The sequence below is a fragment of the Nasonia vitripennis genome, chromosome 1, assembly GCF_009193385.2.
Source record: "Nasonia vitripennis strain AsymCx chromosome 1, Nvit_psr_1.1, whole genome shotgun sequence".
Classification (NCBI taxonomy): domain Eukaryota; kingdom Metazoa; phylum Arthropoda; class Insecta; order Hymenoptera; family Pteromalidae; genus Nasonia; species Nasonia vitripennis.
The window spans coordinates 2736964-2763693 of NC_045757.1; the positions used below are offsets into that span (position 1 = coordinate 2736964).

Sequence of the window (26730 nt, forward strand, 5' to 3'; positions counted from 1 at the left end):
TACTTATTGTAGTCGCGATGTAGACTTTGAGGAACGAAGATCGTATCGTGACGGATACGTCCAAGTGTCTTAACTTCGAATTTTGGCAATTTTGTATTCTGCACTGTAACTGTGCTAATTTACACCTCGGTATAAGAAATGATTACTGGCTTATTGGCTGTATGAGACAATCTGTATATAATAGAACTGAGCAGGAGGCAAAGATTATAAATATCATATCGCAGTACAAAGGTAAATGTATAATGTAAATTGAACATATTAATTTTAATATACGTGTCTTAAATCAAAATAGAAAATTTTTAAAAAACATCTAGCAATTCTCACTTATACTTGCGTAGTAAAATTTCGGAGTACCATGAAAAACGAAATTGCATTGGTTATCAGCTGAAAAACCAGAAATTATTAATTGTACAAATGCTTCCATCGACTAGACGTTTCTGACACTTACGCTGCCGAATCTCTCGATGGATAGCTTGATCACGCCGCCAGCCGTCATCTGTACCGGCTTCTGAGCTCTTATCACCATAGTCAGCAAGAGTCCGCCGATTCGAGCATCGAGAGACATCAGAGTTGCGAAATATGCAGCGGTTGCTACTTCTTCGCTCTGACATGCAATGGGTATTTATTTATTTATATATGGATCGTATTTCTATGTGTTTCTACCTGTTCCAGAAGGTAATCGGAGGCCCACTGGGTGATGAACAACTGACAGAGGCAAAGCACGAGGTTGGGAATGTACTGAAAACGCTCGGGATCGGTCTGCGCAGAGTTTCAGTGTTTCAATAAAGAAATTAATATAGTACTAGCTGATAGCGAATGAACTATGTCTTACTCCTGTAAGCTTCAGACCGATGAGAGATATGTTGTAGCCGAGACAAATGAGTTGGACCATGAAAATCATCCGTGTCATCACCTCGATTTTCTTGCAGAGACTGTGACAGAGGTAATATGTTTTTTTTTTAAATTTAAAATAACGGTATTTTAATCAAAAAGCATACAAAAAAACTTACACCAGCACGCTTTGGTGAAACTTCGAGCAGGAAACGATAGTCTGCTTAAATTCAAGCTTATCCTTGCACAGAATCATTTCGTTCCTGGCCGCAGCTGCGAAAAAGCGCTCTTGCAGGGCCTTGAAGAAGCCGCAGCTGATCATCATGAGAAGAGGTCCAGCCGTATCAACGGTCGCGGCTATCACGGTCAAGTGATGGGTGATCAAGACTTGCAGTCCGAAAATCAACTCGTAGCCTAGCCAGTGATACTCCCGATCTTCGATAAACCACCTTCGCGAATGACAAGGTACTGTGCACACATTAGCTATACTTATGCTTTTCTAGAAAAAGTCAAACGACCAGTTCACCTGTACGGCAGCAAACGTCGCTCGGTACCATTGGGCTCATCCGGTGGTAATCTCACGACGATCGATCCGATCGAGCAAAAGACGTTGATGAACATACCGCTTCCGGCCAGGAGCTTGAACAGCATCCAAGTCTTGCGTTCGAACCAACGGACTATCTGGTGCTCGTTGGGTGTGCAGTCGTTCCAGATGACTCGGCACGCGTCCATCGTGTCACGAAAGTCGAAGCGGTGGTACACTAATATGTAGTATCGCATAATCGTGCTCACAGCCATCACCATGACGAATATGCTGTCCACTTCCACTACGCCCTTCATGAAATAAGCATAAAATTAAACAGCTTATCCGTAATATATCTACACTTCCTACGGCAAGATGCAAGTACCTGCATAATACGTATAACGCAGTAGCGCAGAAACAGAGCACTGTTGAGTAGGCCAATAAACACGAAGTAAATGAGAAGCATCCTGCAGCAGGGAAAGCTGAAGTCGCGGTTCTCCAAAGGTAAAACCCCGATGAGGCGGTGAAAAAATACGTAGACTCCCGTCAGTCTCTCGAAATTCAACGAATTTTCTGATTGTCCCACTGGCAGGAACACGTTCGAATGAATTAATTTCGTGCAAACGCATATCCTATCGAAGGAAGTACAACGAGCAGTCGATTCTGACTCACTTTTCTGACTGAAGTAAGAAGAACTTTGCCAAGTCGAGCCTTGGCTTTGTCGGGTCATGCGTGTCGTCTATAACTGCTGTACCGCTAAAAAAAACAGCTATACGTATAGAGACCGTCGAAGGTTCCGATCGTACGATCGGCGGTATAACGTATGAATTATTGAGTAGTCGAAGGGTCGAGTGATACGAAGAAGAGAATTTTTGCGAAAGAACCGACGAAAATTTTATCGGAACTCGGCATTCGCGTGAAACAGCTGAAGGTTGAGAGCTTCGGCAGATGAGTCTTCCGAGAGTATATCTGAAGAGAATTAACGGTCGCGAGAGACTCTCCGCTGCGCTGCATTATTTATGGAGCTATTAGCTTTAGCTCTTCTCGCGGAACCTGTGCTGCGATGTGCATAGTCGAAGCGCGTTACTTAATCTTTGGGATGTAAAACAGTCGAAGGATTTAGATCGCTTTTAAAAACAAGCAAGAAACTTGTCGGGCAACTGACTTACACGCAAATATTCCCGAGCTATACGAGTCCTCTAGCTCGTTTTGGCCGCTGCATCATTTATAAGCTTATTACTTACTTTCTGTTACGGAACCTGCGCGCATAGTCATATAGGCTTCGGCGCATTTCGCGCGCTAGTATCGATGTGGACATCGCGGAGTAAGGATCGTTATGTGGCAACCGACAGTGCAAGCGACTCAACAAACTCGTTCGAATTGCGACGGTGCCATGTTGAGCCCCGGAAGTCGCTGGACTCCCCAGGAGTTGGATGTTCGCGCCTGTTGCAGCTGTCTCACGGCTTCTTCTCGGCGACGAGCTTCCACCTGGGGCCTAAGCTGGTCTGCTTCCGCTGCTCTTTGCCACTCGTGAATGAGTGAATAAAGTGTTGTTAAACGAGAAATCGAGTGTAGTAATTTCTGATTACCCCCTTGCAAACCCGAGCGGGGGAGAGAGGATTCGGCGGAACCTTCTCCGAGAAACGCGGAGAAAACGTATAAAAATTAGTTGTGCGGGTCTTTGGGCCTCGTGGGAGACTTTCAAATTTCCCCGAGTTTGGCCACGTCACAGATAATAATTGCTTGTCTTTATTCAATTCTCTTCGACAATCTCATGAAAGTGTACTTTACGCGACAGTTGAAAGAATGATGGACTTTTCATAGAGATTCAAAAAAACCGCGTATGCGTAGGCGTGAGAAAAAAAAATTGTGTATATTCATCGCTGTCATAAGATGAAGATGAGCGACTTGCATTTTTTTATTGTACAAATAATCGAGTAAAAATGCGCAAATGAAACTCAGTTTATAAAATCGATCCTTGTTTGGTATTTTAAGAACGTACAAACAATTTGTGAATTATTACTAGATTACCATGCGTGCATCAATTTTACGCGGTCTATACCACTATTGCTCTTCATCTCTGATACTTATGCTCCTGAGAGCTGCGAAAAATGAGACAGCACTCGTGACCATCTGGAAAATAAAGTTTGAAATTATGCAGATAGCGATGCAGTTACAAAAGATACAAAGAAAAACTAACAGATCCAAAGCTTTCGATGGACAGCCTGACAAAACCTGCGGCTGTCAAGATCACGGGCTTATGGGCCCGCTGCATCACGATCGACAGAATCTTGCGATTCCCGGGACTACCGATTCTCGACAGATTGGCAAAGTAGGCTGCCGTCGAGACGGCTTCGCTCTGGTAAGTGGAAAAAAATTTGGCCATGACTAACTGCTTATTACAGGAACAGCTAGGATATCAAGCTTACTTCTCGTATCAATTGATCCGGAGCCCACTGGCAGATGTAAAGTTGTACCACCAGTATCATCATCGACGATAAGGACTTGAACCTGTCAGGATCCGACTGAAAAATAAGCGAAACGTGAAATTTTGATGAAAAAAAAAAATTCCTGGGACAATTGATCTGATGACTGACACTTTTACTGGTCGAGAATTTCAAGCCGAAGAGCGACAGCACATATCCGGTACAAAGGATGTGAACCAAGTAGAGAGTCGGTGAGAGTTTCTTTATTTTCAAGCACATACTGGAAATCATGGAATTTTAATAGTATCCACCGGGTCATACACTGCACGTTATACTAGATCTATTTTAATAGTTACTCTAAAGTACTCTGGTGGAATTTGCAACAGTCGTCGATACCCTCATCCAATGCGTCATCCTTACTGTCCAGCTCGCAAATGTTAAGTAGTCGGTTTTGGACAACTCGCAGGTATCCGCAACTTATCATGATGAGTAGTGGTACGAATATATCCTGGACCAGCAGTACAATCGCAAAATTATAGCACACCGCTGTTTGAAGCGTAACGACAAGCTCGTAGGCAGGCGACGTGCTCACTTCGTCCACGTAGTATCTGTCGACAGAATTAAAAAAATAATAAAATACTAACGCATCAAAATTACGAATTATAATGTAATCAATCACTGTTCTAGAAACTCACTTGAAAAGAAGAACCTTGCGCTCGGGTCCGCCAGGTTCCAGCGGGGGCAGCCTCGTCGTCAGCATCTTCATGAAGTAAAAAATGATGTTGAGCATAGTTGTGCTGAACAAGCACTTGAACAGCATCCGAATCTTCTTCTCAAAGCCCTCGACAACTTGTCTCTCGCTATCGGTACAGCATTCCCAGATCTCACGGCCATCGACAAAAATCTCTCGCAGTTCGTTCCGGTTCGACAACAGGATCGCGTACTTGACGAAAGTACCTACCACCGGAACGATTTCGCAGAAAATCTCTACGTCCCGTTCGCCCTTCAATAGAAAGTCCTGCTGGCTGAAAAACAAATTCTTTTTTGTCTTCTATTGACTTCGTACCTGTTTTAGATGATTGATCGTGTAGCAGATGAACATGGAGCAGTCGAGGCCGGCGAAGAGGAGAAAGTTGACGGCCAACAATCTAGTGCCCAGGAAGTCGAAACTTCCAGCCTCGAACGGCAGCAACCCGACGAGTCGAAACAGGCGAACGTAGAGCGACGTCAGCTCGTCGAAGCTCGGTCTGACGCTCTTTTCTGCACTGATGACCACTGTTTGATTTTTTGAAAAAAAAACGGACTTAATTCACATCATCGAGTGAAAAATTCGCTCTTGACGTGTGCGAGATGGCAACTTACTTCTGATCGCTTCGCTCGATCGAGAAACACTGAGAAGCTCGGCTATAATTCGTGAAAATAATGGATAGAAAATATCATAACCAGCGCATAGGCTTGGTGAATAATTGATTCGCTCGAGCTTTGCCATTTTCACTGTTCATCGCGGGCTCCCGGTGCTCGCGTAGATAAATATGAGATCCGGCAGTGAATAATTGATATACCGGGGGGTTTTCTGGTCTTTTGTAAGGTAGGCTAGAAGTTGAAAAAAAAAATTCAAGCTCGGACAATGTCGATACGTGGCCCGTACAGTCTCTTCCTAACCGTCGACGCGAAAGGAGCTTACACGTCTGACGATGAATTATGGAGAACAAAGATAGTTTCGTAAAAAAATATTCTCGTACGAGTAAAGCGCTGATTCAGTTGAATTACGTTTATTGAGCTGTACAATGACAATTTATACAATAAATGCTATATGAGATTTTTAATTCTTGTTTAATATATAAAGTCTTAAGTGAACGATGCGAAAACTGTGATGTACGACGTTGACGTTTTGATGATCTTCGAAAAACAGAATAGAGAGTAATTAAAATACTGTTATGTAGAATTTGTTTTCAAATCGTGAAATCAGCGAGTCTCACCGATGCGAAATTGGCGAAATTCATCACGTAAATACCACCAGCTGTCAACTGGCAAGGAGTCAGGCACCTGAGTCTCATGAATTTCAACAGGTTCTGGGACCTTATCGACGTTTCGTACCACTCGTTAGAGTACCTAAAATCAGGTATTGGCAATTTTTCGAATATTTACAACGAACCTTTTCAGAGCATACAGAGTTGCGACTTACGCGTCTTCGAAAAGCCCAGTACTGAGATCTATGATCTTCTGTCCTGGCCAACTGATGTAGAACAGGTGTATCAGCAGACCCAAAAGGATTGTGCCGTATCTTATGCGTTCCATTAACGCGTCGCTTTTGATGATCAGCTGAAATTATATGCTGTTATATAGTTGTATCTTTCATTCGTACAATAGTAACAAAGTTAAGTTATACTTATATGTGTATCGCACTTACGAGAACCGACACGAGGCTACAGTAGAGCATGTTCATACCCATAAGAATGAGGAACGAAGTGGAGTAAGACGATTCCAGGATGTGCGTAAAACTAAAGCATATAATTATAATAGATCCACGTATTCAATCTCAATATACATTTAAAAAGGGACTCAAACAAAATCGCTAACTTTATGATTTTCTTATGCAGCTTTATCGTCTTGACGATGAGATCGTACACCTTGTCATCTCGCTTGATTCCCAGAGCGCCTTGTCGATTGACGAACTTGGTCGACAAGTCCAGCCGAGACCTACGGTCAGTGGTAGTGATACGAATTTGATCGGACATACTTACATCAATTTTCGTAAAAACAAATAAAAACACACTTGACGATGGCGAACAGTCCAATGCAGTGCTCGATGCAAGTCGCGTACATGGAGTCGACGGTGCAGAAGACCAGGACGGTGGCAATGCAGGCCAGGGAGTCGAAGAGGTAGATCTCGCCGTAGTGCGCGTGCATGTCGTTGACTGGAAATTCGCCGTGCATTATGAAGTCCCAGGGACGAGACTCGTTCAGAGGCTTGATCACGTTCAGCACCATCGGCGTTATCGGGAGAATTATGAAGAACAACAGGGCTGATGTCATGTACACTGCCGAGTATTTTTTAAATGAGTGATCTTTTTTTTCAAAGCTCACCGCATATTTTTGAGTACTGTAAAATGGTATGGTTTTCAAATAAACGATTCCACTGGAATATGCATGTCAGTTTCATTGAAAAGATCTATAGGACGTCGATTTGGTTTCTTTTTATTTATACATGTATTGACTCTAGTGCGTCTAGTATGATTGTATCGCTGAAGGGTTTTTGAAATCTCAAAAGTAAATAAATAAGATAAACGCACGTTTCCAAGAAACTATTATACATCTCCTTCTTTATTCTGGGTGAAAAGTCAATGCGGATCTTTTTGAATAAAAGTCAGAATGAACGGTTGAATTTCTTTGAATAAATAATAAAAAATCATTGTACTTATGTATCCGATAGTGAGCGTCCTTCCCCTCTCGGAATATTCGACGAGAATCGCCCTCTCGTGCACGTCCTTGATTTGTTGCCAGTTCTCCATTATGTTTTCGTATACCTTTTTCAACTACATAATATAAACCACAATAAACAAAATCATAATAAATAACCGACTTTACAAATATTCAAAAGGACCTTCTTCTCCGACAGGATCGACGTGACCAGCTTCAGCTTGATCCCGTAAATATACATCAGTAGAGCCAGATGCTCGATGATTTTGTCCATGTGGACGCCGAAGTTCTTCTTCAGCCCGTACAGCTGCGGAAATATCAAGATACGAATGTGTTATTTCCCAACCACATCATCCCTTTGGATAATCTTACTTGAGGCATCGACGAGACAAAAATGAATACCACCAGGAAAGTACGCACGAGAAACTTCTTCAAAGGATGCTGATAAGGCCACAGTCCCATCTTCGTCATCAGTGTCTTGTTTATTATAAAATATCTGCTGTCGTATATCTCCATCTCTGCAGTTCACAGCGAAGTCAAATCGTTTCGAACAATGGAGACGCTCGACTCGTCGCAATGTTACATTATTTATAAACGCCGCAGTTACAGCACCCCGCCCCTAATGAAGCGATTTTACATTCACTGTGCGAACAAAGGCTCGAGTAATGGTGGCGCATTTGCATGCGTAACTAGCTGCCCTTTCGAGGAAGAGCGGATTTCATATATCTAGAGATTTTTATATTCAAAGCGTACACGTCAGAGTACTTATGCGTAAATTTATCATGACGCAAAAAGGGCTAGGAACGCTCGTGTCGCAATTTTGTGAACGTGTTTTACATATCCGCTTCTGGGGTGGATATAGCTTTAACTGTACTCATCAGATATTCTGAAAATCGCTGTAATTTTATAATAATGGAGAAAAAGTTCACAAAAGCGATGCGCATTTTTTATGAGCAAGTTTGATTTTACACGTCGGAGTCCGTTGTCGAGTCGTGACTTTCAAAGGAGTAGGTAGTAGACATTGACGTGGACATTAGCGTTTCGAGTAATATTTATAACTTTTTTTTGTAAGTTCTTGGAGATTTGTAAATATCAGACGTTAACATTGTTTAAACTGTTCTAATCTAAACTCATATTTATTAGGCTGTAAACAGTCTTGAAAACAATAAAGTATACATCTTTCTACAAAACATTTTGTATTAACATGCTTATCAATTTGTTTTTAGTATATTTACAAGTGCTTTTTGGCAAGTTATCACTGAAGGCGGCTTTATCACGAGTCCCGCGTCACAGACGATTATTTTCATCGGTTAATTTTAGCGTACACATAGTGAATTTAATACTGTGCCTACGTTTAGTGGACGTGACTATCACTGACACGTGATTCTCTTTGAGTATATATTATTCAATGTCATAAAAATTTAAGGCATGCTCAACAAAGCCGTTTTAGTTGCATCTTTCGTTGCTCATCGTACGTACGTTCTCTTGAAGCAAATAGTCTAACAAATATAAATTATCCTGCATGCGCGTAAGTATTTCGGATAAGCACAGCTTGTCCTATATACTGTATTAAAGTATTTTTCGATAAATTTTATATAGATTTCGACTCTTATGTGCGTGCGTCGATTCTTTTAGAAACGTGAGTTGCCATTCTTGATGAATTTGTCGGTGTCTACGAGATCGACGAAATCCTTAACACCTTTTGGCTTCACGGAGAGTCCTATACTGGCTCCATTTTTGTGCCATCTAGCTTTCAGCAAAACGCAGCAACCTGGATCTAAAAACAAGAACATATCACCGTTCTTTTCTATTTGTAAAAATTTATGATGTTAATAAAATAGAAAAAATATTATTCCTTACCAAGTTGTCCACGTTCATGAGCAGTGGCAAGCTGGTTGACAACGCGTCGCTCAACCTCGTGTTTTATGGATCTTGCGCCGTAGTGTGCGTCGTAGCCATCAGCAAGGACCGAGAGCACCTCTCGATCCCACTTGAGTTCGATCTTATGACGCTCTCGGGCTCTAGAAGCCCACGCTTCCAGTTCACGAACTACCAGCTTGATCAGTTCGGCTCGCGAGAACGGCAGAAAATAGACTATTTCGTTGATGCGGCCCAGAAATTCGTCACGTCGGAAATGAGATTTTAGAATCGGACGAACCTACAAAAGCATATTTTATTTTACTTTTAACGAATCATAAAATCAATTATGCTACATCTTTTTTAATATAAAATTGAAAATCTACCACTTGATCCTTAAAATTTCGAGAGATCTCAATATTCTCCGGCTCCTGGTCGTCGTTAGTTTTGTCGTCGAGTCTCTTCGTCAGGAGTCTTTCGGCTTCTTCGCGTAACTGCATGGCATGTTCAGCGATTTCTTCGCTGGCGAGATTCGAGGTCATGATAAAAATCGCATCCTTGCACTCTATCGTCTTGCCTTTGCCGTCGGTCAGTCTTCCCTGAAAGATAAATTATTTTTTGTAAATGCCCAATAATTTAACATGACGAAATTTATCTATATAAAACGAACCTCGTCAAACAGCTGCAACAGTACTGTAAGAACGTCTGGATGTGCCTTGTCTACTTCGTCAAAGAGCACGACAGCGGATGGCGATTTTCTCAGTAATTTCGTCAACTGGCCACCGTCGTCGTGACCAACGTAACCCGGAGGTGCTCCAATGAGTTTGGCAACCTCGTGCTTTTCCTGGTATTCCGACATGTCGAGCCTTATGAAAGAGTCAGGTTTGTTTCTGTGAATGTAGGCTGCCAGTTGTTTTGCCAACTCGGTTTTTCCTATACCAGAAGATCCCAAAAATAGGAATACTAAAGGGTGTTCCTCATCAATCCAGCCATTTTCTTTTCTTCGTATGGCTGAAAAATATATGAGCACATTAAATAAGTTGGAAATCGTAGAGTTGAAATAGCAATATGAGTTCAAAGATTACTTGATGCCACGATAGAAATCGCGCCCTCTTGACCTACAATGAATTGCTTTAATCTCTGTTCCAGGGGAAACCTTCGCCTCTCTTCAGCTTCCTAAAAGTATTATGTTTGTTAATTCTATAAATGAAGTATTGCTACAAGGTAGATAATATAAAATAAAAGTACTAACTTTCTCTTTGATTATTTCATCATACTTTAAAGCATGCTTTATTAACATGTCTTCAATTTCCTTATCCATGTAAGCATAATCAACAGCCCTGCGTCCAGCCTCATTTTCAATGGTTGGATTTGCTCCAGCATCTAAAAGAGCCTTGACACAGTCTTTGGAACGAGCTAGAACTGCATAGTGAAGAGCAGTGAAGCCTTTAAAAGTTGCTCGAGCAATAAGACGATCTGAGAATTCTTCCTCCCTTTCACTTAAAACTGTAGATAGATCATAGTTATAGAGTACTATAAAGAAAAAGTTTTACTTCCAAGTAAATATTATTTTACCATCTGAAGGATGCATTCTCTTTTCCATAGCAGTTTTGTAAACATTGACAAAATTGTCACCTGCATTGATATCAGCTCCACGTTCAATGAGGTAACGTAGAGCTTCTACTCTTCCATTTATTGCAGCTGTTTGTAATGCTGTCCACCCTAATGAGTGTCTTGTATTTACGTCCAATCCACTGTCAATGGCCTGAAATAGTAATTATAGATAAAGTTCATACAATTAAAAATTTAATTTTTATAAACCCTTGTAACTACCTTCTTCAAGTCAAGGATATTGCCATACTGTGCTGCTAAGAAAAATCTTCTTTCTTTACAGAAAATAATAAAATTAGTATTTCAGAGGATAATTAAAAACGTCATAAGAGACATTGTTTCAACAAAACTGCTCACCCAACAAATTATTCGGATGCTCGACTAAAGCAATAGCTAGTCCCAGACCACTCAGAATCAAACCCAGACTCTTCAAACTTCTTTCCTCTCCTTTACTACCCCGAAAACTCTCTTCTCCCTTATAATACTCATCTCCACCTTCCTGAGTAACACGAAGCCTGCTGGCCTGCAGTGCATAACCTCTTCGTTCAGCGGAGCCGACAGTTCTAACCCTAACACTGTTCCCCAGCAGTTTACACTCCAGGATCGACTCCAAACTCCTGGCTTTCCTCGCCAGGTAGCGGAGTCTGAGGCTGCAGAGGTGTGACATCTCTCGCAGCCTTATCTATCGAAAATTTTCTCGCTCCTTTGCTGCTGTTGTTGCATCGGACCAAACTCGATGTTTTCGCTCTGCTAAAATCACGACTGACTCTTTATCCTCACACGGTCGTTGTTGACAGTCGAATCCTGTAATCTCGAAAAATTTAGATTTTGGTCGTTTGTATGCAACTGACGTTTTTTCAGACGCGACGGAAAGTTTTGGAGCAGACAGAACCCGAGAGCGTAAATACGGTCGTACAGGCGCTACACGCGTGTACAGTACTCGATCGCAATGACGCAACTCCGATTACTTGGTTTGTAAGAATATCTCGCGGGACACTGATCAGTATTCAGTGGACGTCTGTCGCGATGGATATTGATAATTGGGGGCTATGTTTCAACATTTAATTTATAAATAATATTTTTACGCATGCACTGCTATAGTTTTAAATACATCTCAAAATAACGAATATAGACACCGCCCATATAAGCAGTATACTATGTGTGTATATATATGATATACGTAATAAGTTCATTCAAGCTGGTGACAATCGATACATTCATAAATGCAAAACTAAAACGATGTTATAATGTGTGCATAAAAAATAAAACCTATGCATTGCTTTAACAAATTTTTATTTTTCATTCATATCCATCTACCATTTCACCTTGATTCCTCTATAGCGGTAACGTCAAGAACATTTTCCAAAAGTTGAACTATAAACCAAGCGTCAGCTAAAACTAAATTCAATGAACACAGACTCCCTCATTCCGGGACCACCCAATCCCATACCATCAAGATCTCTCGCGAAATCTCTCAAAATCTCCATCTCGAGTCCATAGTATTTTCGGGAAACTTCTGGACGATTACACGGGCTTTCTCCTCTTTCAAAAAACCAGTGCGCCGCCACGCGCGTTATCGTGGACCAATGGGAACGCGGCGCATCGATAGCGCCGCCACATTTTCGAATAGCGCGCCTCTTGCCTAACCTCAAAAGCGCGAGTCATCGCAAAACCCCTTATCCGACCGCAACCGCATTTCCTCTACTCCATAAACTCGTCGACTCGTACTATCAGCTTACCTCTTCTATCGAAACCATCGAAAAAACTCGGCGACTCCTTCCAAAGCGGTTCAAAACTCGATTATAGCAGGCAATTTCGTATTCGTTCCAGAAGCTTCCAGACGAGCGGTTCCGGCGTTCCCGCGCGCGACGAGCCGACACCGGAAAAGCGGAACGTGCGCGAACTCGCGGCCGAGTCTCGGCAGTTTAGCAGAAAGCGCCCGTACGAAGCGCACCTTCCAAAGAACGAAAAAACGAGTACAGCGAGATACCCAAGTGTAACCTATATCCACGTACGTATAATCACCCTCGCAGTGAAAAAGTCTTCGGCCGACGACGAAAATCGAGTGCGAAAATCCGAGTACGATTAAGCGAATAATACTTAGCCGTCGATTATCTCCTAACCTGCAGATTATACACTCGCCGGCAGCAGAGACACAAGAGAGAGAGACACTAGCACGTATTATAGCGGAGACGAAAAAGAGAAGAGTCACTCCCGGAGGGAGAGAGATAGACACGTGCAGGAGTGAAGCGAGAATAATAGCATCAGAAGCAGCAGCACAGCCATGGCCGCGATGTCCGTGATCGGGATCGACTTCGGCAACGACAATTGCTACATAGCCGTCGCAAGGGCCGGCGGTATCGAGACCATCGCCAACGACTACAGTCTTCGGGGCACGCCGTAAGTTGCCCTGTATACCTATATCTATACGTATGTATGTACTTTGTTGAGATTGAAGCGACGTTGATTAACGTTCTTTCGGCTTTCGAGAATTTTCGTAGTATCGACGATTGACTCCACTGTCAATGCGGAGTCGTCTGGACTATTTGCTCTGATAAGGTATATTAATTGGAGCAGACCTGTGGGAGTTCTTTCTCGTTGCTTTTGCGCGCGATGTCTGGGAATGTCTATTTTCAGTGAGAGACATTCAGTTGATCGAGTTTCCACCCTTCCTCCGCATGCACTGATTTCATTTGCAAAGGTATCAATCATTACACTGGGGTTATCGGTGCGTGAAATGAGAGGCTGGGTCAATGCTCCTCGCAATGTTCTTCTGTAATGTTATGTAAAAATGTTAATCAGCCATTCTGCGTAGACACGTCTGTCGTGTCATGATTGTGGCATTCTTCCTTTGAGAGACTGGCTGGAAAATCTCTAGTAGCTCTTGTACTGATGATTATTTGTATTTCTATGGCATATAATGATTATAATAAACTTTAATTAATATAACAAGTTTAATGGAAAGTTTACAAGGGGTTATGGATTATGGAGGTGTAATGTGTTGATCAGGCAAGGTCGTCGCTTTGGCAACGCAGATCCATTGTTTGATATCCCACAACTATTATTCCATTATAAAGTCTCACTATAGGTTCGAGGAATTAACAAATTACACTGTATTCTTTGACAAATACATGAATTACCTGTCTTTGTTCACATTCTGGCAGGTTCAGCGTAGCTCACAGTTTTGACAACCCGATTCTCATAATCCATTCATCTCCAACAGTACCCTTTAAAGATCCACTAATTGCTGAAATCAAAGGCATAAACAAACATCGGCGGACGTCATTGTTCCAAAATCGGCAATTGTCAGAGGAGTATCTCGAGCTCCTGAGATCATCGAAGGCCGCGAATCAGTGGGAGGACACACGCACACACGTGCGTATAATACACGCACAAGACATTGTGTCTCGGCTTTTTTCGCGGTCCGACGAAAAAGGAAGCCGCTCTCGCACCAAATGACTAATGCCCCCAGTGTGTTGTCGTCCATGTAGAGCTATATGTATGTACGGATATACACACACACACACACACATATATATATATATATATATATATATATATATATATATATATATATATATATATATAGGTATACAGATGTATGTACGCGTATGCGTGCACATAGGCGGCTATTCTGTGTAATCTAAGGCGGTATCGATTCTTTCGCTGCGACTATGACTGAGGGACAGTTTGTCAGCGTTGCGTCGTGTGTTGCATAGCGTCGACGCCGGGGACAGCTGATGGTTCGCGGAGAGCCGTCCTCAGGCGTATCCACTTATCGCTGTCTTATTAAGTCGCTCTAATGATTAGCGACTTTTTAGTGTTTTGAACGCTTGAATAATTAAAAATAAAACAAGCAACGTACATACATGCTCCATTTTTTGTTTACTCAAAATAATGTGCGTGATTAAAGGCGGGAAATTCAATTTTGAAAGATTCTAAAGAGCTTAATCTTCATTTTCAGATCATGTGTGGCGTTCAGCGGCAAGAACCGTATTCTCGGTGTGGCGGCGAAGAATCAGTTGGTCACCAACATGAAGAACACGATATATGGCTTCAAGCGGCTTCTCGGCAGAAAGTACAACGATCCCTTTGCCCAGAAGGAGCTGCAGTCACTGCCCTACAGGACCAGCCAACTAGCCGACGGTGGCATCGGCATACATGTACGACACACTTTTTAAAATTTCTTCGCTAAAATAGTACACGACGAGTTAACGTTTGGAAAGCATCGAGTTTCTGCGATTTAAAAAAAAAGAACCCGGGAAAAGTATTTCTATGATACGCGTACCACCGACGCGACTTTTCTTCTTTTCTTTATCGCGGTGTGCAAGCATTAATGCAACGCGATATGACTGTCGCAGCGTCGACGGGACAAAGTACGCGTCTGCTCTGGCGCAACGCCAGCGGCTTAGCTCCTCGACCGTTACACTGTTTTATTCGCACTTAATTAGACTGCCGGCCGGAGATGAGTTATTTTTGATTACGAGTAATTCTCTATAAGATTTTTCTGTTTATGTTACTGTTGCATTTAAATTTTTTGTTCGCACGTTCCTAGTATCAAATCATATTTTTTTTTGATAAATATTTACACGAATTTCCGATGATTGCATTATGTAGGTGCAGTACCTGAACGAGGATCACGTCTTCACACCTGAGCAGATAACAGCTATGCTCTTCACGAAGCTGAAGGACACGTCGGTGACTGCCCTGCAAACGGCCGTGAACGACTGCGTGATCTCGGTGCCGTCATACTTTACCCAGGCCGAACGTCAGGCACTTCTAGACGCTGCCCGAATCGCCGGCCTTAATGTTCTGCGACTCTTTAACGAGACCACCGCGACCGCCCTTACCTACGGTATCTACAAGCAGGATCTACCGCCACCGGATGCTGCACCCAGAAATGTGGTCTTCGTCGATTGTGGTTATGCCAGTCTTCAAGTGTCCATCTGCGCCTTCCACAAGGGCAAGCTTAAGGTATGCCTTCTGATATAAGCAGCAAAAAAAATTAACGTAAATTAAATGTTTTCACATTAATAATGAAACAAATGAATTTGTAGATGCTGGCTAGTGCAGCAGACAGTCAGGTGGGCGGCAGGGAGATCGACGCGATCCTCGCTGACTACTTCTGCAAGGACTTCCAGGCGCGTTACAAGATTGATGCTCGCAACAACCCGCGTGCATACGTGCGTCTTCTCACCGAGGTAGAGAAGCTCAAGAAACAGATGTCTGCCAACTCGACGAAGCTACCCATCAACATCGAGTGCTTCATCGACGAGAAAGATGTACATGGGGACTTACAGCGTGCCGACATGGAGGCTATGTGCGCGCATCTCTTCAAGCGCGTCGAAGCCACGCTCAGACAGTGTTTGGCTCAGTCCAGTAAGCTCCTTTTTGCCACTTACTTTGCCTTTTTTATTCCTTAGTTATAGGTACGAGTTAACTTACCGTTTATTTTGATTCGTTTTCAGAACTGAAGTTGGACGAGATTCACTCAGTAGAGTTGGCAGGAGGCTCGAGCCGAGTGCCGGCAATTAAGCGGCTGATCGAGGAAGTGTACGGCAAGCCTTGTTCGACTACCCTCAATCAGGACGAGGCAGTGGCCCGAGGTTGTGCCCTCCAGTGCGCCATGCTCAGCCCGGCGGTACGAGTACGCGAGTTCTCTGTCACCGACATCCAGCCTTATTCCATCAAACTGACCTGGGACGCCAGCCAAGGCGAGGCAGGGTAAGACAAATACAATCATTTTATTTATCTGTATTAAAATTTAAATCTTATCTGACTTTATCTCATCGGTTTAATATTTTACAGAGAAATGGAGGTCTTTGAACAGAACCACCCTATTCCGTTCTCCAAGATGTTGACCTTCTACCGTTCCAGCCCATTCACATTGACGGCCAGCTATAGCTCACTACCTCCAGCATATCCTTCAACTCAAATTGGTACATTTACTATTAAAGATGTAAAGCCTAACAAGGAGGGAGAATCATCGAAAGTTAAAGTCAAGGTCAGGATAAACCTTAATGGAATTTTGACTATCGCGTCCGCCTCTCTCGTGGAGAAGCGTGAGCAGACGCAGCAAGAGAAAGAAGAGGAAGAGCAGCAGCAAGCTCAGGAAGCTAACGCTGAACAGCAGCAGGATAAGAAGGACAAGACGGATCAGGATGCGGAAGCCAAGGAACCTCCAGCGCCAGAGGTAAAAATCGTTGGGTTTTTTTCTTAACTTGTTCTAATCGTCTGCTATATTGGTTTTTCATTAGCTGGCGATGAGTACATTGAATTTTTAAAACGATTTCGTTTGTTACATAACAACGTGTAATAACAATCATAACTTAATTCGTTTGCCGAACAAAATCGTTTGAATTAACACATTTTCTGTGTGTTTTATCTTATTCTGACTAAAATTTTATCCGCAAGTTTTGATTCTAAATGTTTCTTGACTGTCTAAAGTATCAAAACCATGTCCGAGCAGCAAGTTTCAAAATACGTTAGTGTTTGAATGAACGAAGAACCAATTTTATAGATATAAATAAATAATGCGCGCAGTAGACTGACAGAGCAGTTGCGTAAAGAAGATCGTGTGTCTGTTGTGATTTAGGTGAAAATGGATAAGTTGCGGCGGGGCTCGGATGACGAGGACGAGGCGAGGAGCTCGTCCTACTCCTCCAGGATAAAGACTGCTCTGTCCTGGTTCAGCTCGGTACGCGACACACACCTATTGCCACTTACTTGGACCCATACGCGTACACACTATTCTCAATTATTGTAACTGACTGTGCATTCCGATAAGCGGAGAGTACGCAAATTACGCTGAATTTTGCTTGTCTCGATACATACACACTATCTCTTTCTGTCTTTCTCTCTTAACCTGGGAAAAAATGTGCAAGCAAGTATACCCGGGCAATCTCGATTCTTGTCTCTCGAGATTTCATTTTTGAATCATGGTGTCTGCTACTTCAAAGAATCAAAATTGCGATAACTTTGATCCTTTCGTCATCTTTTCCCAGGTTTTTGATTTTTACTCTTAAATTTGTTTTCTTTTATCGTTCGTTTGAAGTTGAAGAAAATAGTTTTAAAACGTATAGACAATAATTTCTGAGCATACGAAAACTGACGTTTGATTGTAAATTTGAAAGATTTAGTTCTATTACGAGATTAAAACAGAGCAAGTAGGCATATCGAAATTTAGAATTACTTTTTTTGAATTGATGTTGTGATTTTTTTAACTCCTTAAAGATGATATTTGTTAAATCTTAATGTTTGCAATAGATGACTCACAATAGATTTTTTTTATTGTAGATTAAATTCTTAGCATCCATGATTTTTAAATACAAATGTAATGCTATTTAATAGAAGGCTATTCTCTATTGAATAGTTTATTTTATATAAATTATTTTTTAAACTTACGTGACAACATTAACCAACTTACGTTTTAATTTCTTATTTTCAATTTACGTTCAATAAGAGCCAAATAATAAGTATAAATTACAATTTTGTATACGTTTTATTCTTTCAGACGTACTAAATTTAACTCGTTGCTTATGAAAATACATTGGCTTCATATGATTAGTTATCTTAATGAAGTTAGGAAAAATTTCGAGAAATTATGGTATGATGCATATGGGTCCAAGATAAAGTTGTGTCACGTCGTGCTACCTTATACTCCACCTATGTTACTATTGTACTATGCTACTTTAACTAATAATTCGTCATTGCAACAACACGTCAACTAAGTGATGACTTGTTGTTTTTCTAAATTTCTAATTTGGCTCTGTGTTGTTTAATTTATTGAATATATTTTTTTTATTTATTTATATTATTTATTTATTATTATTAATTTTCAAGCAGTTTTAGATAGCATTATATTTTTACTTAAGTCAAGTTACCTCAAAATAACCCTGCCAATTTGTTTGTGTATTAAAAAAATATCATGGCCTTCACTCATAATACATAAGCAAAATGATATTAACAAAATTCATTCGCTGTGCTGTTACCATGTGCTGAATTTTTTTTTATAACTTGATATAATGTGAATTATGAAGCTATATATATATATTATGACAGTATTATTCGTGATTCAAAGAAAAGTAAAGTACACATTTTGGAAATTAATGCAAGAGTGACTTAATGGAGCTTTGGGTATGATTTGTTTCAGGGCGATGAAAAGGGAGAGGACGGCAAGAACAAAGTCAAAGTTCGTCACATTGATCTGCCCATCGACATTCGTGGACACGGTCTCACGCAGAAAGAACTCGACCATGCATTGGAAAAGGAGGTAATGAAACAAATTCTCCTATTAGTAATAATCAATAAAGTAAGTTATTTATAAATGATAATATTAATGCATCTATTCTATTTACAGTGTAAAATGGTAGCAGAAGACAGACAGGAGAAGGAACGCGTGGACGCGCGTAACGCCCTCGAGGAGTACGTGTACGACCTGCGCTCAAAGATCTCAGAAGAAGATCAGTTGTACACATTCATTCTGGACGAAGAACGCGAGGCCCTTTGCCGTACTCTTGACGATACCGAGAACTGGCTGTACGAGGAGGGCGAAGAATGTCATCGCCAGGTTTACTCTGACAGATTAGCACGACTCAGGGTAAGCACCGATATTTTTAAATTATTGATTTATAAAAAGAAGGAGAATATCATATAGATGAATGGCGATTTACTTTTTTTTCAGTCTCAAGGTGAGCCGATCAAGGACCTTAAGATGGAATTCGAGGGTCGAGGACCAGCGATGGACGAGTTCGCAGGCGCTCTACAGTTGGCCAAGAAAGGTGTCGACAGAATTCGCACCTCTCAAAATAAAGGCGAGGACAAATATGATCACATAAGCGAGGAAGAGATCAAGCAGGTCGAGCGAACAGTCCAGGAAAAATGGAACTGGCTCGAGGATAAGCGCGTCCAGTTGAACCAGACGCCGCGCACGCAACAGCCACCCATCTATTGTAATCAGATCCGCACGGAAAAACAGGTCAGTGCACGCATCGTAATTCAGATAGCAAAAGATCGTTTCATTACTGGAAATAGTAGTGCCGCAATGAGTTTATTTTATTTCTTCAGACCCTGGACAACGCGGTGAATCCGATCCTGAACAAGCCTAAACCCAAAGTCGAGCCACCAAAAGACGACAAGAAAGAGAAGACTGGTGAACATAAAAACCAAAATAGCCAGCAGGGACACAACCAGAACAACCAGTCGGACAACGAAGATAAGATGGACGTGGATTCGTCGGCAGCGGACGTCGAATAATAAACGACTACGTGACCTCCTTTTACAGCCGCTCCCTCATTCTCTAATTAACACGAAGATAAATATAATTAAACAACATCAATAATTCGAAGAAAGAAATATGAACCTATCAAAGTACTACTACCGAAGACTTTTTGGGTAAACTACGAATACATTCGTCGTCACTCATGTCACAAAAGCGCCTGTATACGTGTCACTCACATAAAGTAGAAGCAGGATAATCCTGTCGTTCTGATATCGCGATAACATTTTTATTTTTCAATTTTCAACACTAGTACTATTACCGTTTAAGCATTTGCGAACTTTGTTTGGTTATTTTCCGCGTCGTGGGCGTCTTTTACCGTTTCCAAGTGAATTTTGTTACGTTTAATCATTTTGCTAAGAGCGATTATTGACGCGCCTAATTATTTTTGTACTGAACAGTCGCAAAAAATAATGTTGAATAAACGTGCGTAGCTCTACTTGTACTTTCGCTTTTATTAGATTTTATAATCTGTAAAAGTAAGCAATTTTTTATACGATTTGAAATCGCATGCCTATTAAGCTACAAGCAATGGCATTCCGTCGATCGCTTTTGTAAAATTATTAAATCTGACAAGATTATCGTCGATAAAATATTGATCGAAAGGTGCCCACGATATACGTATCTATTTCTTCATAATTTCATGCACACTGCTCATATGTACACAAATTTCACGGACAAGAGACTATTGAAACAATTTCCAGGGGCAAATGAAATTATAAGCAAGTGCGCAAACACCTCGGGGAGTATTGAGAGAAGGATCTCGACTTCTTTATTTGATAACGAATCAAAGTAATCATTATTACTATTTTTTTTTTTAATTTAAATCAAACAATTATTACTGTTCAATATTTAATATTGGCTTTGTATTTCGTACTCATTAGATGGTAGTTCGCGATGAATGCATATTATTGTAGCATAGGTGTCGAATTTTTCATCGAAATTGTAAACAGGTCGATGGTGATGTATGAAAGGATTATATTGTATTACATATGCCACAGAGTGTCTGTGTAACTGATACTAACTGGTGATTAATGTATTGGTGCCTTTGGAAGAAGATTGAGTTTCTTGTCTCGTACTTAATTCATGAATGAGACGGGAAACCTTTCGAAGCTTCTAATGCGCCAACACTTAGAGAAATAAAAAAGAGAGAAACGGAATACGAACAGCCCAGGACAGAAAAATTGTACATAGTTATTTGTAATCATACATTACCTTAATTTGTTATCATACATAAATAGGTATATCCGTACTACTGTGTACAAAAATTAAAAACAGTTCATACGCAAATTTATAGGATCCATGACTGCAATATTTTCAAAAATTATAATGATTATTTACAATTTTTCTTCCTTGGTATTCCTAATTTTAATAGTCCTAGAAGAGAAATGGTGTGTAAGTTGGGGTGATTTTTCAAAATGAAAGAACTAAAAAAGTATAGTGTGACAGCCAAAAGTAGACCTATCAATTAAAACTAAATTAAAAAGGAGGAGTAAATAATGACTTAGGCTAATATCGCTGGCGATTTTATGTATTTAACAACGCATACTATAAATTTTCTTCATTCCATCGATTTGTTAGCCCAACGGAGCCAGAACTCTGTCGCGTGTTGCATTTATGGATACTTAAATTAATCACTAAAGAATAAGGAGAAAAAGATAAAAAGGAACTTGAGAAAAAAATATTCACATTTTTATTATTCCATATGCTCATACACACATATATAGGAACTTATTGTGGTATTTTGAGAAAGAAGAGAACTTTGGAGGTTCTGTGGTTGCAATTATAGTGAATTATTGTCGCATGGATTTTTTTAGGTGCTAAAGCGAAAGTGCAAAATAGAGACCACAGGCTTTAGCATGATATGTACAATAAATTTGTTTCTGTTCCTGGGTAAAGTTTGAAAACTGTCTTTCAGGCATTGCCTTGAATTTTGATTTGACTACTCTTTTTTTCTTTATTTTGCTACAAATCACATCTTGAGTTTATTTGCAGCTAGTAGTCACATTTCTGTTAGATAATTTTTTTTAATTTTAAAAAAGTGAAAAGTGAAAGAAAATCATAAGTAATAGGTACCTTTTGGAAAGAAGATAAAATCTATTGTAACTGTACAATAAAAACAAGCTTATCTAATATAAAAAAGTCTGGTCCTTTTTATTCACAAGAACAATGCATCCATTTTCTTATAATTAGTTGTCTGATTATATATTAATGCTTTTAATTTAATTATTAAGTATAAATGCACAACAAAAATCAGCAATTAATCTGATTTCGTTGGAGTCTTTGAAGGTGTGTCAAAGTATGCTCTATATATGAACGCTGCTAGAGCTACGTGCAGCACTAAAACTGCAACGCCTGCAGCATAGACATTGCTTGTTACTGTGCTCAATCCTAAGATTCCTGCCAAAATTACATATTTCTTTAATCAATGATTCTATTCAACTATAAGTCTGAAATTATTTTACTGTTTGTCTTTTGCTTACCGTCAAAAATGAAGATTTTACTGACGAAGAATGATATCACAGGAAAAGCTATTATAACGATGCAGTGCATTAGCACCGTTTTGAACACTTGTAATTCCGTTGGTCCCTAGAAAAAATATAACCAATTATTGTTAGATACTCCATTAGTATTTCGACTAATCAATGATTGCTGAATTGGTGGATAATGGAATAATCAAAGAAAAGCGTTACTGTTTTTTAATAACTGTAAATTACTGAAATCTCAATATCTCGTAAGTATTTCATTATTTTACCTTTTGCCCAGTCATGATTATCTTCTTCGAAATTCAATCAATTGTTGGATGACAATTGATCCGCTTTCCTTGTGCGATGTTGACAACAATCGCATAACCAACAGAGCACACTTTTCTTCAACTTTCGCTTTTTGCAGACGGAGCCTTCAATTATTGTCCAAGTAAAAAACAGCTGATCGGTCGGCGACACGAGATTTCCTCCAAATGCAAGTCTGTAAAGCTTACTGCAGGCACATTTTAATTGGTAAATGTCGCAAATTTATTTACTTGGTATACAGCGAAAAATAAACAAAATATCTAAACTTTCGCCGGACGTCACAAGACCAAAGAGCAGAAATATCTCGACTCGAAGCCGAATTATACTCAGTACGACGAATCGATTATTATCGTTCGCATATTCGAATGACGTGTCACGCTCCCTAGTGCTTTCCAGCCAAAGTAACCCGGAAATTCAAGAATAATAAGATCAATATTCATTCAATTTCAATATCAACATTTAAGCTGAATATTTATTGCGACAATGCAATCATGAGTTCATGAGTACTAAAGCGGCATGAAAATAAGTGTAAAGTTGATATAGACATGCACTTTTCGTATGATAAGAAACAACCACCTATCTCGCTATATCTTGCATCGTGCATATAGTGTGTATATATATATATATATATATATATACCTATATGATTCCAACCGGACGTCAGCTGTCTCTGCATGTCTGTATATATAGATAGAGGTCAATGGAGCGACACAGCGTTCGTTAACGAATTGTTGCTTTCATTTAATTATTTCAATTGGTATACCTAAAGGTTGAGTTTATTCATAAAAATATTTAAAATGAGTTCCGCTCCACCAGCACCAGGAGCTACCGCTGCTGCTGCTGCTGCTGCATCGGCTCCAAAGGTAAGCATCTCATTTTTTGGCGGGATTTAGGTTAACCTTTTTCTATTAAGATCAAACTGTTTTCTAAAAAGAACTATGCAGAACAAAGAAAATTTGAAGACAGATAAAAACAGTATACTTAGGATTTTTTAACAATTAATGTTTGGCTAATTTGTAGTTTCTGAAATAATGGCTCATATTTTTATTTGAACTTCAAAGTAAACAAAAGCATTTTCAATTTTGATTATAGTACCTTTTGTGTTTTAAAACTTTATTTCAGTTCACTTGATATATTTTGAAAACTAATTATTTATTGTATTTCATAGCCAAATCCTATACCACCGCAAATACAAGAGTTTAGCATCCGAGTTCCAAAGTAAGTTTTGAATGAATTATTTTATGGCACCTAAGATTCTGATTATGAAAACTAATGCTCTGTTTATGTTTTTTTTTTCTAGAAATAATAAAAAGAAGCACAATGTAATGAGATTTAATGCAGTACTAAAAGTCGACTTTAAGGAGTGGAAGAATGTAAAATTAGAAAGAGAAAATAACATGAAAGACTTTAGAGGGGCAGACGAGGAAATGCCCAAGTTTGGAGCTGGTTCAGAGTTTGGTAGAGATGCCAGAGAAGAGGCAAGGAGGAAAAAGTTTGGTATCACTAGTAGAAAATACAAACCGGATGATCAGCCTTGGATACTTAAAGCCAATGGAAAAACTGGAAAAAAGTTCAAGGGTATTCGAGAGGGTGGCATCAGTGAGAATGCAGCTTATTACGTCTTTACTCATGCTCCTGATGGAGCTATTGAGGCATTTCCTCTGCATGAATGGTAAAAATTAATGTCTTTTGCACTTTTATTCATTTATTTTGAAAGTATGGCAATTTTAAATTATGCTTTAAAGGTACAACTTCCAGCCTATACAAAGGTACAAAGCTCTCAGTGCTGAAGAGGCAGAAATAGAATTCAGTCGACGAAATAAGGTGATGAATTTCTTCTCGCTCATGTTGAGAAAAAGATTACGCAATGATGAAGAGGGTGGTGAAGATGGTGAATTATTAGAAGGAGAAAAGGGAAAGAAACCAAGCAAGAGTCAGAAAGACTTGAAAATTTCGGAAATGGACGACTGGATGGATAGCGATGACGATGATGATTCGGATAGTGACGATAAGGAAGAAAAAAAGAAATCTGACGATGAAGACGATAAAAAAAAGAAGAAGAAAGGTGCTGCCAAAAAAAAGAAGAAAAAAAATGCGTCTGACGATGAGGCTTTTGAAGAGAGCGATGACGGAGACGAGGAAGGAAGGGAATGCGATTACATATCTGATTCATCTGCCTCTGAATCCGAGCTCGAGTCTCAAAAGGAAATAAAATCTGTCGCAGAAGAGGATGCTCTAAGAAAATTACTAGCATCTGATGAAGAAGACGAGGACGAAGAAGAGAAGGAAAAGAAGGATGACGCTGAGAAATCTGACGAAGCAGATGGCGATAAGGACGACAAAGACAAGGACAAACCAGGCAAGAGCAATGAGAAGAAGAGCAAAGATAAGAATGCTAAAAAAGGAAAAAAGAAAGACGGCACTGACTCTTCTACCGATGCCGAGTCCGGGCCCGATCAGAAGCCAGCGAGCACACAAAGTTCCAGATCAGCCACACCAACGATCGCTAACGCTGGTCCATCTGAGTCACGGAAGAGACCTTTGAACAGTTCGCCAGATCCTTTGACGTCAAAAAAGATAAAAATGGAAAGTAACTACATACCGTCTTCGTACATTGCCGGAGCAAAGTATGTATTTCTCTTATTTTATTTTCATATCACAGTTTCGAGAGCTTAAAGCTAATTCTCTGTTATATTTTACAGCGAATCGGGAATAACAGAAGATGCAGTCAGGCGCTACTTGATGCGCAAGCCAATGACAACAACGGAGCTTCTGCAGAAGTTCAAATCCAAAAAGACTGGCCTTTCGACCGAGCAAATAGTACCTATAATGACGAAGATTTTAAAGAACATAAACCCTATCAGTCAGAAGATCAAGGGCAAGATGTACTTATCTATCAAGGCGCAGCATTAGTAGTCGCATGGAGATGCCGCTGAAGCGTTAGTTTCGTATACTGCGTTTCCAAGAAGACAATTTGTAAAAATGTTGATCGTTAAAAGACTGTACATTTTTTTGTATTATTTTCAAAAGCCAAATCTACGTAACTCAACGTTAAAAAGGTGTAACTATAAGTAGCGATGAATTTATGATTGAAGATAAATTCTATGTTTGCAAGGACAGTTTGTAAAGCGCTTTTATAAATTGTACAATTCTTGTACGATTCTTGTAAAAAATAATCATGTTGATTTCTATTCCTTTAAAGACACTATTAGTCAAATAAAGCACTTAAAAAGAATTGTTATGTATATATATACAAAAAACTACTATGAAGAAGTCGAATGCTGGAAGGACATCATTGCACAGTGATGATATTCGCGATACGATGCGAAGGTTGATTTTTTGTTGTTTCATTCATTTTTGTGTGCGGATTGAAGTGAAAAATAAATTTGACTTATCACTGCATATAAATCCAGAACAAGGACGTGAAACGTCGCAAGACAGATGCAACGATAAGACCGGAGCCAAGAAACATAAAAAAATTATAAAAACAAGTAGCACTACATTAGGGATACCATTCACGAGTTGTGTCCGCGCATAGTCGGAGGTGACTTATACGAATTTTTGTAGAAAATTCGATGCGTTAGTCAAATTTTGAAAATAAACAAGGCGTGTCGTTCGAACCTCCATAATCATATCTCAAGATAAAAGAGTATATAGGTGCCGTACACCATCTTTCGTTTTTTTATATCACAGCAAAATTAAAAAATAAGGAAACCCATGTCTTATATATACTGCCTGAAACGTAAAACTTAAGAAGATAATACGGACTTGATCAAAACTGGGAAAACCGAGTTGGAACACCAAGCTCAAGCCGTATTCTTTTTAAAATCAGTATTTATTATAAAATGTCGCAACCTCATATTCCGATTGAACTTTCTCGATCTATGGCAGAGAAAAAACTTATCGTCGCCCTACTAATGAAAACTATTTAAATTCCGATTCTCGAACCATATACATATAAAACTTTTTCACTATAATCGCTCGCTGACAGTG

General features: G+C 40.0%; 6 protein-coding genes, 2 long non-coding RNA genes and 1 pseudogene across 12 annotated transcripts; 4 read left to right on the forward strand and 5 right to left on the reverse strand.

Annotated features, from left to right (window-relative positions):
• The first annotated feature begins 19 nt into the window (after nucleotides 1-19).
• LOC116415988 lies at nucleotides 20-9059 on the forward strand. Its single transcript, XR_004226512.1, has 5 exons — nucleotides 20-231; nucleotides 432-943; nucleotides 1082-1296; nucleotides 7400-8728; nucleotides 8836-9059. It is a non-coding gene; the product is annotated as an uncharacterized LOC116415988 (long non-coding RNA).
• Nucleotides 237-2540, reverse strand: Or232 (odorant receptor 232). 2 transcript variants are annotated; one of them, XM_016990380.3, is made up of 8 exons: nucleotides 2027-2540; nucleotides 1740-1939; nucleotides 1358-1665; nucleotides 1011-1280; nucleotides 833-932; nucleotides 664-759; nucleotides 449-604; nucleotides 237-384 (listed from the first exon to the last, which is right to left on the reverse strand). In XM_016990380.3, the coding sequence occupies exons 1-8, from the start codon at nucleotides 2082-2084 to the stop codon at nucleotides 325-327; spliced, it is 1248 nt and encodes a 415-aa protein (XP_016845869.1). In that variant the 5' UTR covers nucleotides 2085-2540; the 3' UTR covers nucleotides 237-324. The 2 variants fall into 2 exon arrangements, with proteins under 2 accessions (XP_016845869.1, NP_001177590.1); NM_001190661.1 differs by lacking the exon at nucleotides 2027-2540 and having other exon boundaries at nucleotides 325-384; nucleotides 1774-1983.
• On the forward strand, nucleotides 1762-4239 carry LOC116415989. Its single transcript, XR_004226514.1, has 3 exons — nucleotides 1762-1858; nucleotides 1947-4031; nucleotides 4133-4239. It is a non-coding gene; the product is annotated as an uncharacterized LOC116415989 (long non-coding RNA).
• Or231PSE (odorant receptor 231 pseudogene) lies at nucleotides 3419-5050 on the reverse strand (annotated as a pseudogene).
• Nucleotides 5541-7749, reverse strand: Or140 (odorant receptor 140). 3 transcript variants are annotated; one of them, XM_008204322.4, is made up of 9 exons: nucleotides 7621-7741; nucleotides 7385-7507; nucleotides 7199-7316; nucleotides 6557-6821; nucleotides 6361-6480; nucleotides 6191-6281; nucleotides 5966-6102; nucleotides 5760-5892; nucleotides 5541-5679 (listed from the first exon to the last, which is right to left on the reverse strand). In XM_008204322.4, the coding sequence occupies exons 1-9, from the start codon at nucleotides 7714-7716 to the stop codon at nucleotides 5629-5631; spliced, it is 1134 nt and encodes a 377-aa protein (XP_008202544.1). In that variant the 5' UTR covers nucleotides 7717-7741; the 3' UTR covers nucleotides 5541-5628. The 3 variants fall into 3 exon arrangements, 2 of the variants coding, with proteins under 2 accessions (XP_008202544.1, NP_001177543.1); XR_004344412.1 differs by having other exon boundaries at nucleotides 5544-5679; nucleotides 5966-6115; nucleotides 7573-7749; NM_001190614.1 differs by having other exon boundaries at nucleotides 5629-5679; nucleotides 7573-7716.
• On the reverse strand, nucleotides 8318-12541 carry LOC100123496 (caseinolytic peptidase B protein homolog). Its single transcript, XM_008204689.4, has 10 exons — nucleotides 12408-12541; nucleotides 11026-11472; nucleotides 10891-10943; nucleotides 10633-10822; nucleotides 10310-10563; nucleotides 10143-10233; nucleotides 9728-10068; nucleotides 9444-9656; nucleotides 9061-9358; nucleotides 8318-8977 (listed from the first exon to the last, which is right to left on the reverse strand). Exons 2-10 carry the CDS (start codon nucleotides 11333-11335, stop codon nucleotides 8832-8834), a joined length of 1896 nt encoding a protein of 631 aa, XP_008202911.1. The 5' UTR covers nucleotides 11336-11472; nucleotides 12408-12541; the 3' UTR covers nucleotides 8318-8831.
• Nucleotides 12542-12562: 21 nt separating this feature from the next.
• Nucleotides 12563-21627, forward strand: LOC100123502 (heat shock 70 kDa protein 4L). Of its 2 annotated transcripts, XM_008204693.4 has the most exons (12): nucleotides 12563-12679; nucleotides 12798-13068; nucleotides 14633-14831; nucleotides 15286-15642; nucleotides 15726-16047; nucleotides 16137-16392; nucleotides 16477-16861; nucleotides 17264-17365; nucleotides 18821-18940; nucleotides 19028-19267; nucleotides 19352-19645; nucleotides 19735-21627. In XM_008204693.4, the coding sequence occupies exons 2-12, from the start codon at nucleotides 12953-12955 to the stop codon at nucleotides 19921-19923; spliced, it is 2580 nt and encodes an 859-aa protein (XP_008202915.1). In that variant the 5' UTR covers nucleotides 12563-12679; nucleotides 12798-12952; the 3' UTR covers nucleotides 19924-21627. The 2 variants fall into 2 exon arrangements, with proteins under 2 accessions (XP_008202915.1, XP_008202916.1); XM_008204694.4 differs by lacking the exon at nucleotides 17264-17365.
• Nucleotides 21628-21905: 278 nt separating this feature from the next.
• LOC100116700 (vacuolar ATPase assembly integral membrane protein VMA21 homolog) lies at nucleotides 21906-23240 on the reverse strand. The gene is made up of 3 exons (XM_001607645.6): nucleotides 22701-23240; nucleotides 22429-22534; nucleotides 21906-22345 (listed from the first exon to the last, which is right to left on the reverse strand). The coding sequence occupies exons 1-3, from the start codon at nucleotides 22713-22715 to the stop codon at nucleotides 22206-22208; spliced, it is 261 nt and encodes an 86-aa protein (XP_001607695.1). The 5' UTR covers nucleotides 22716-23240; the 3' UTR covers nucleotides 21906-22205.
• On the forward strand, nucleotides 23125-25972 carry LOC100123514 (general transcription factor IIF subunit 1). Its single transcript, XM_001607109.6, has 5 exons — nucleotides 23125-23600; nucleotides 23906-23955; nucleotides 24038-24409; nucleotides 24483-25364; nucleotides 25440-25972. Exons 1-5 carry the CDS (start codon nucleotides 23535-23537, stop codon nucleotides 25648-25650), a joined length of 1581 nt encoding a protein of 526 aa, XP_001607159.1. The 5' UTR covers nucleotides 23125-23534; the 3' UTR covers nucleotides 25651-25972.
• The last annotated feature ends 758 nt before the right edge of the window (nucleotides 25973-26730 follow it).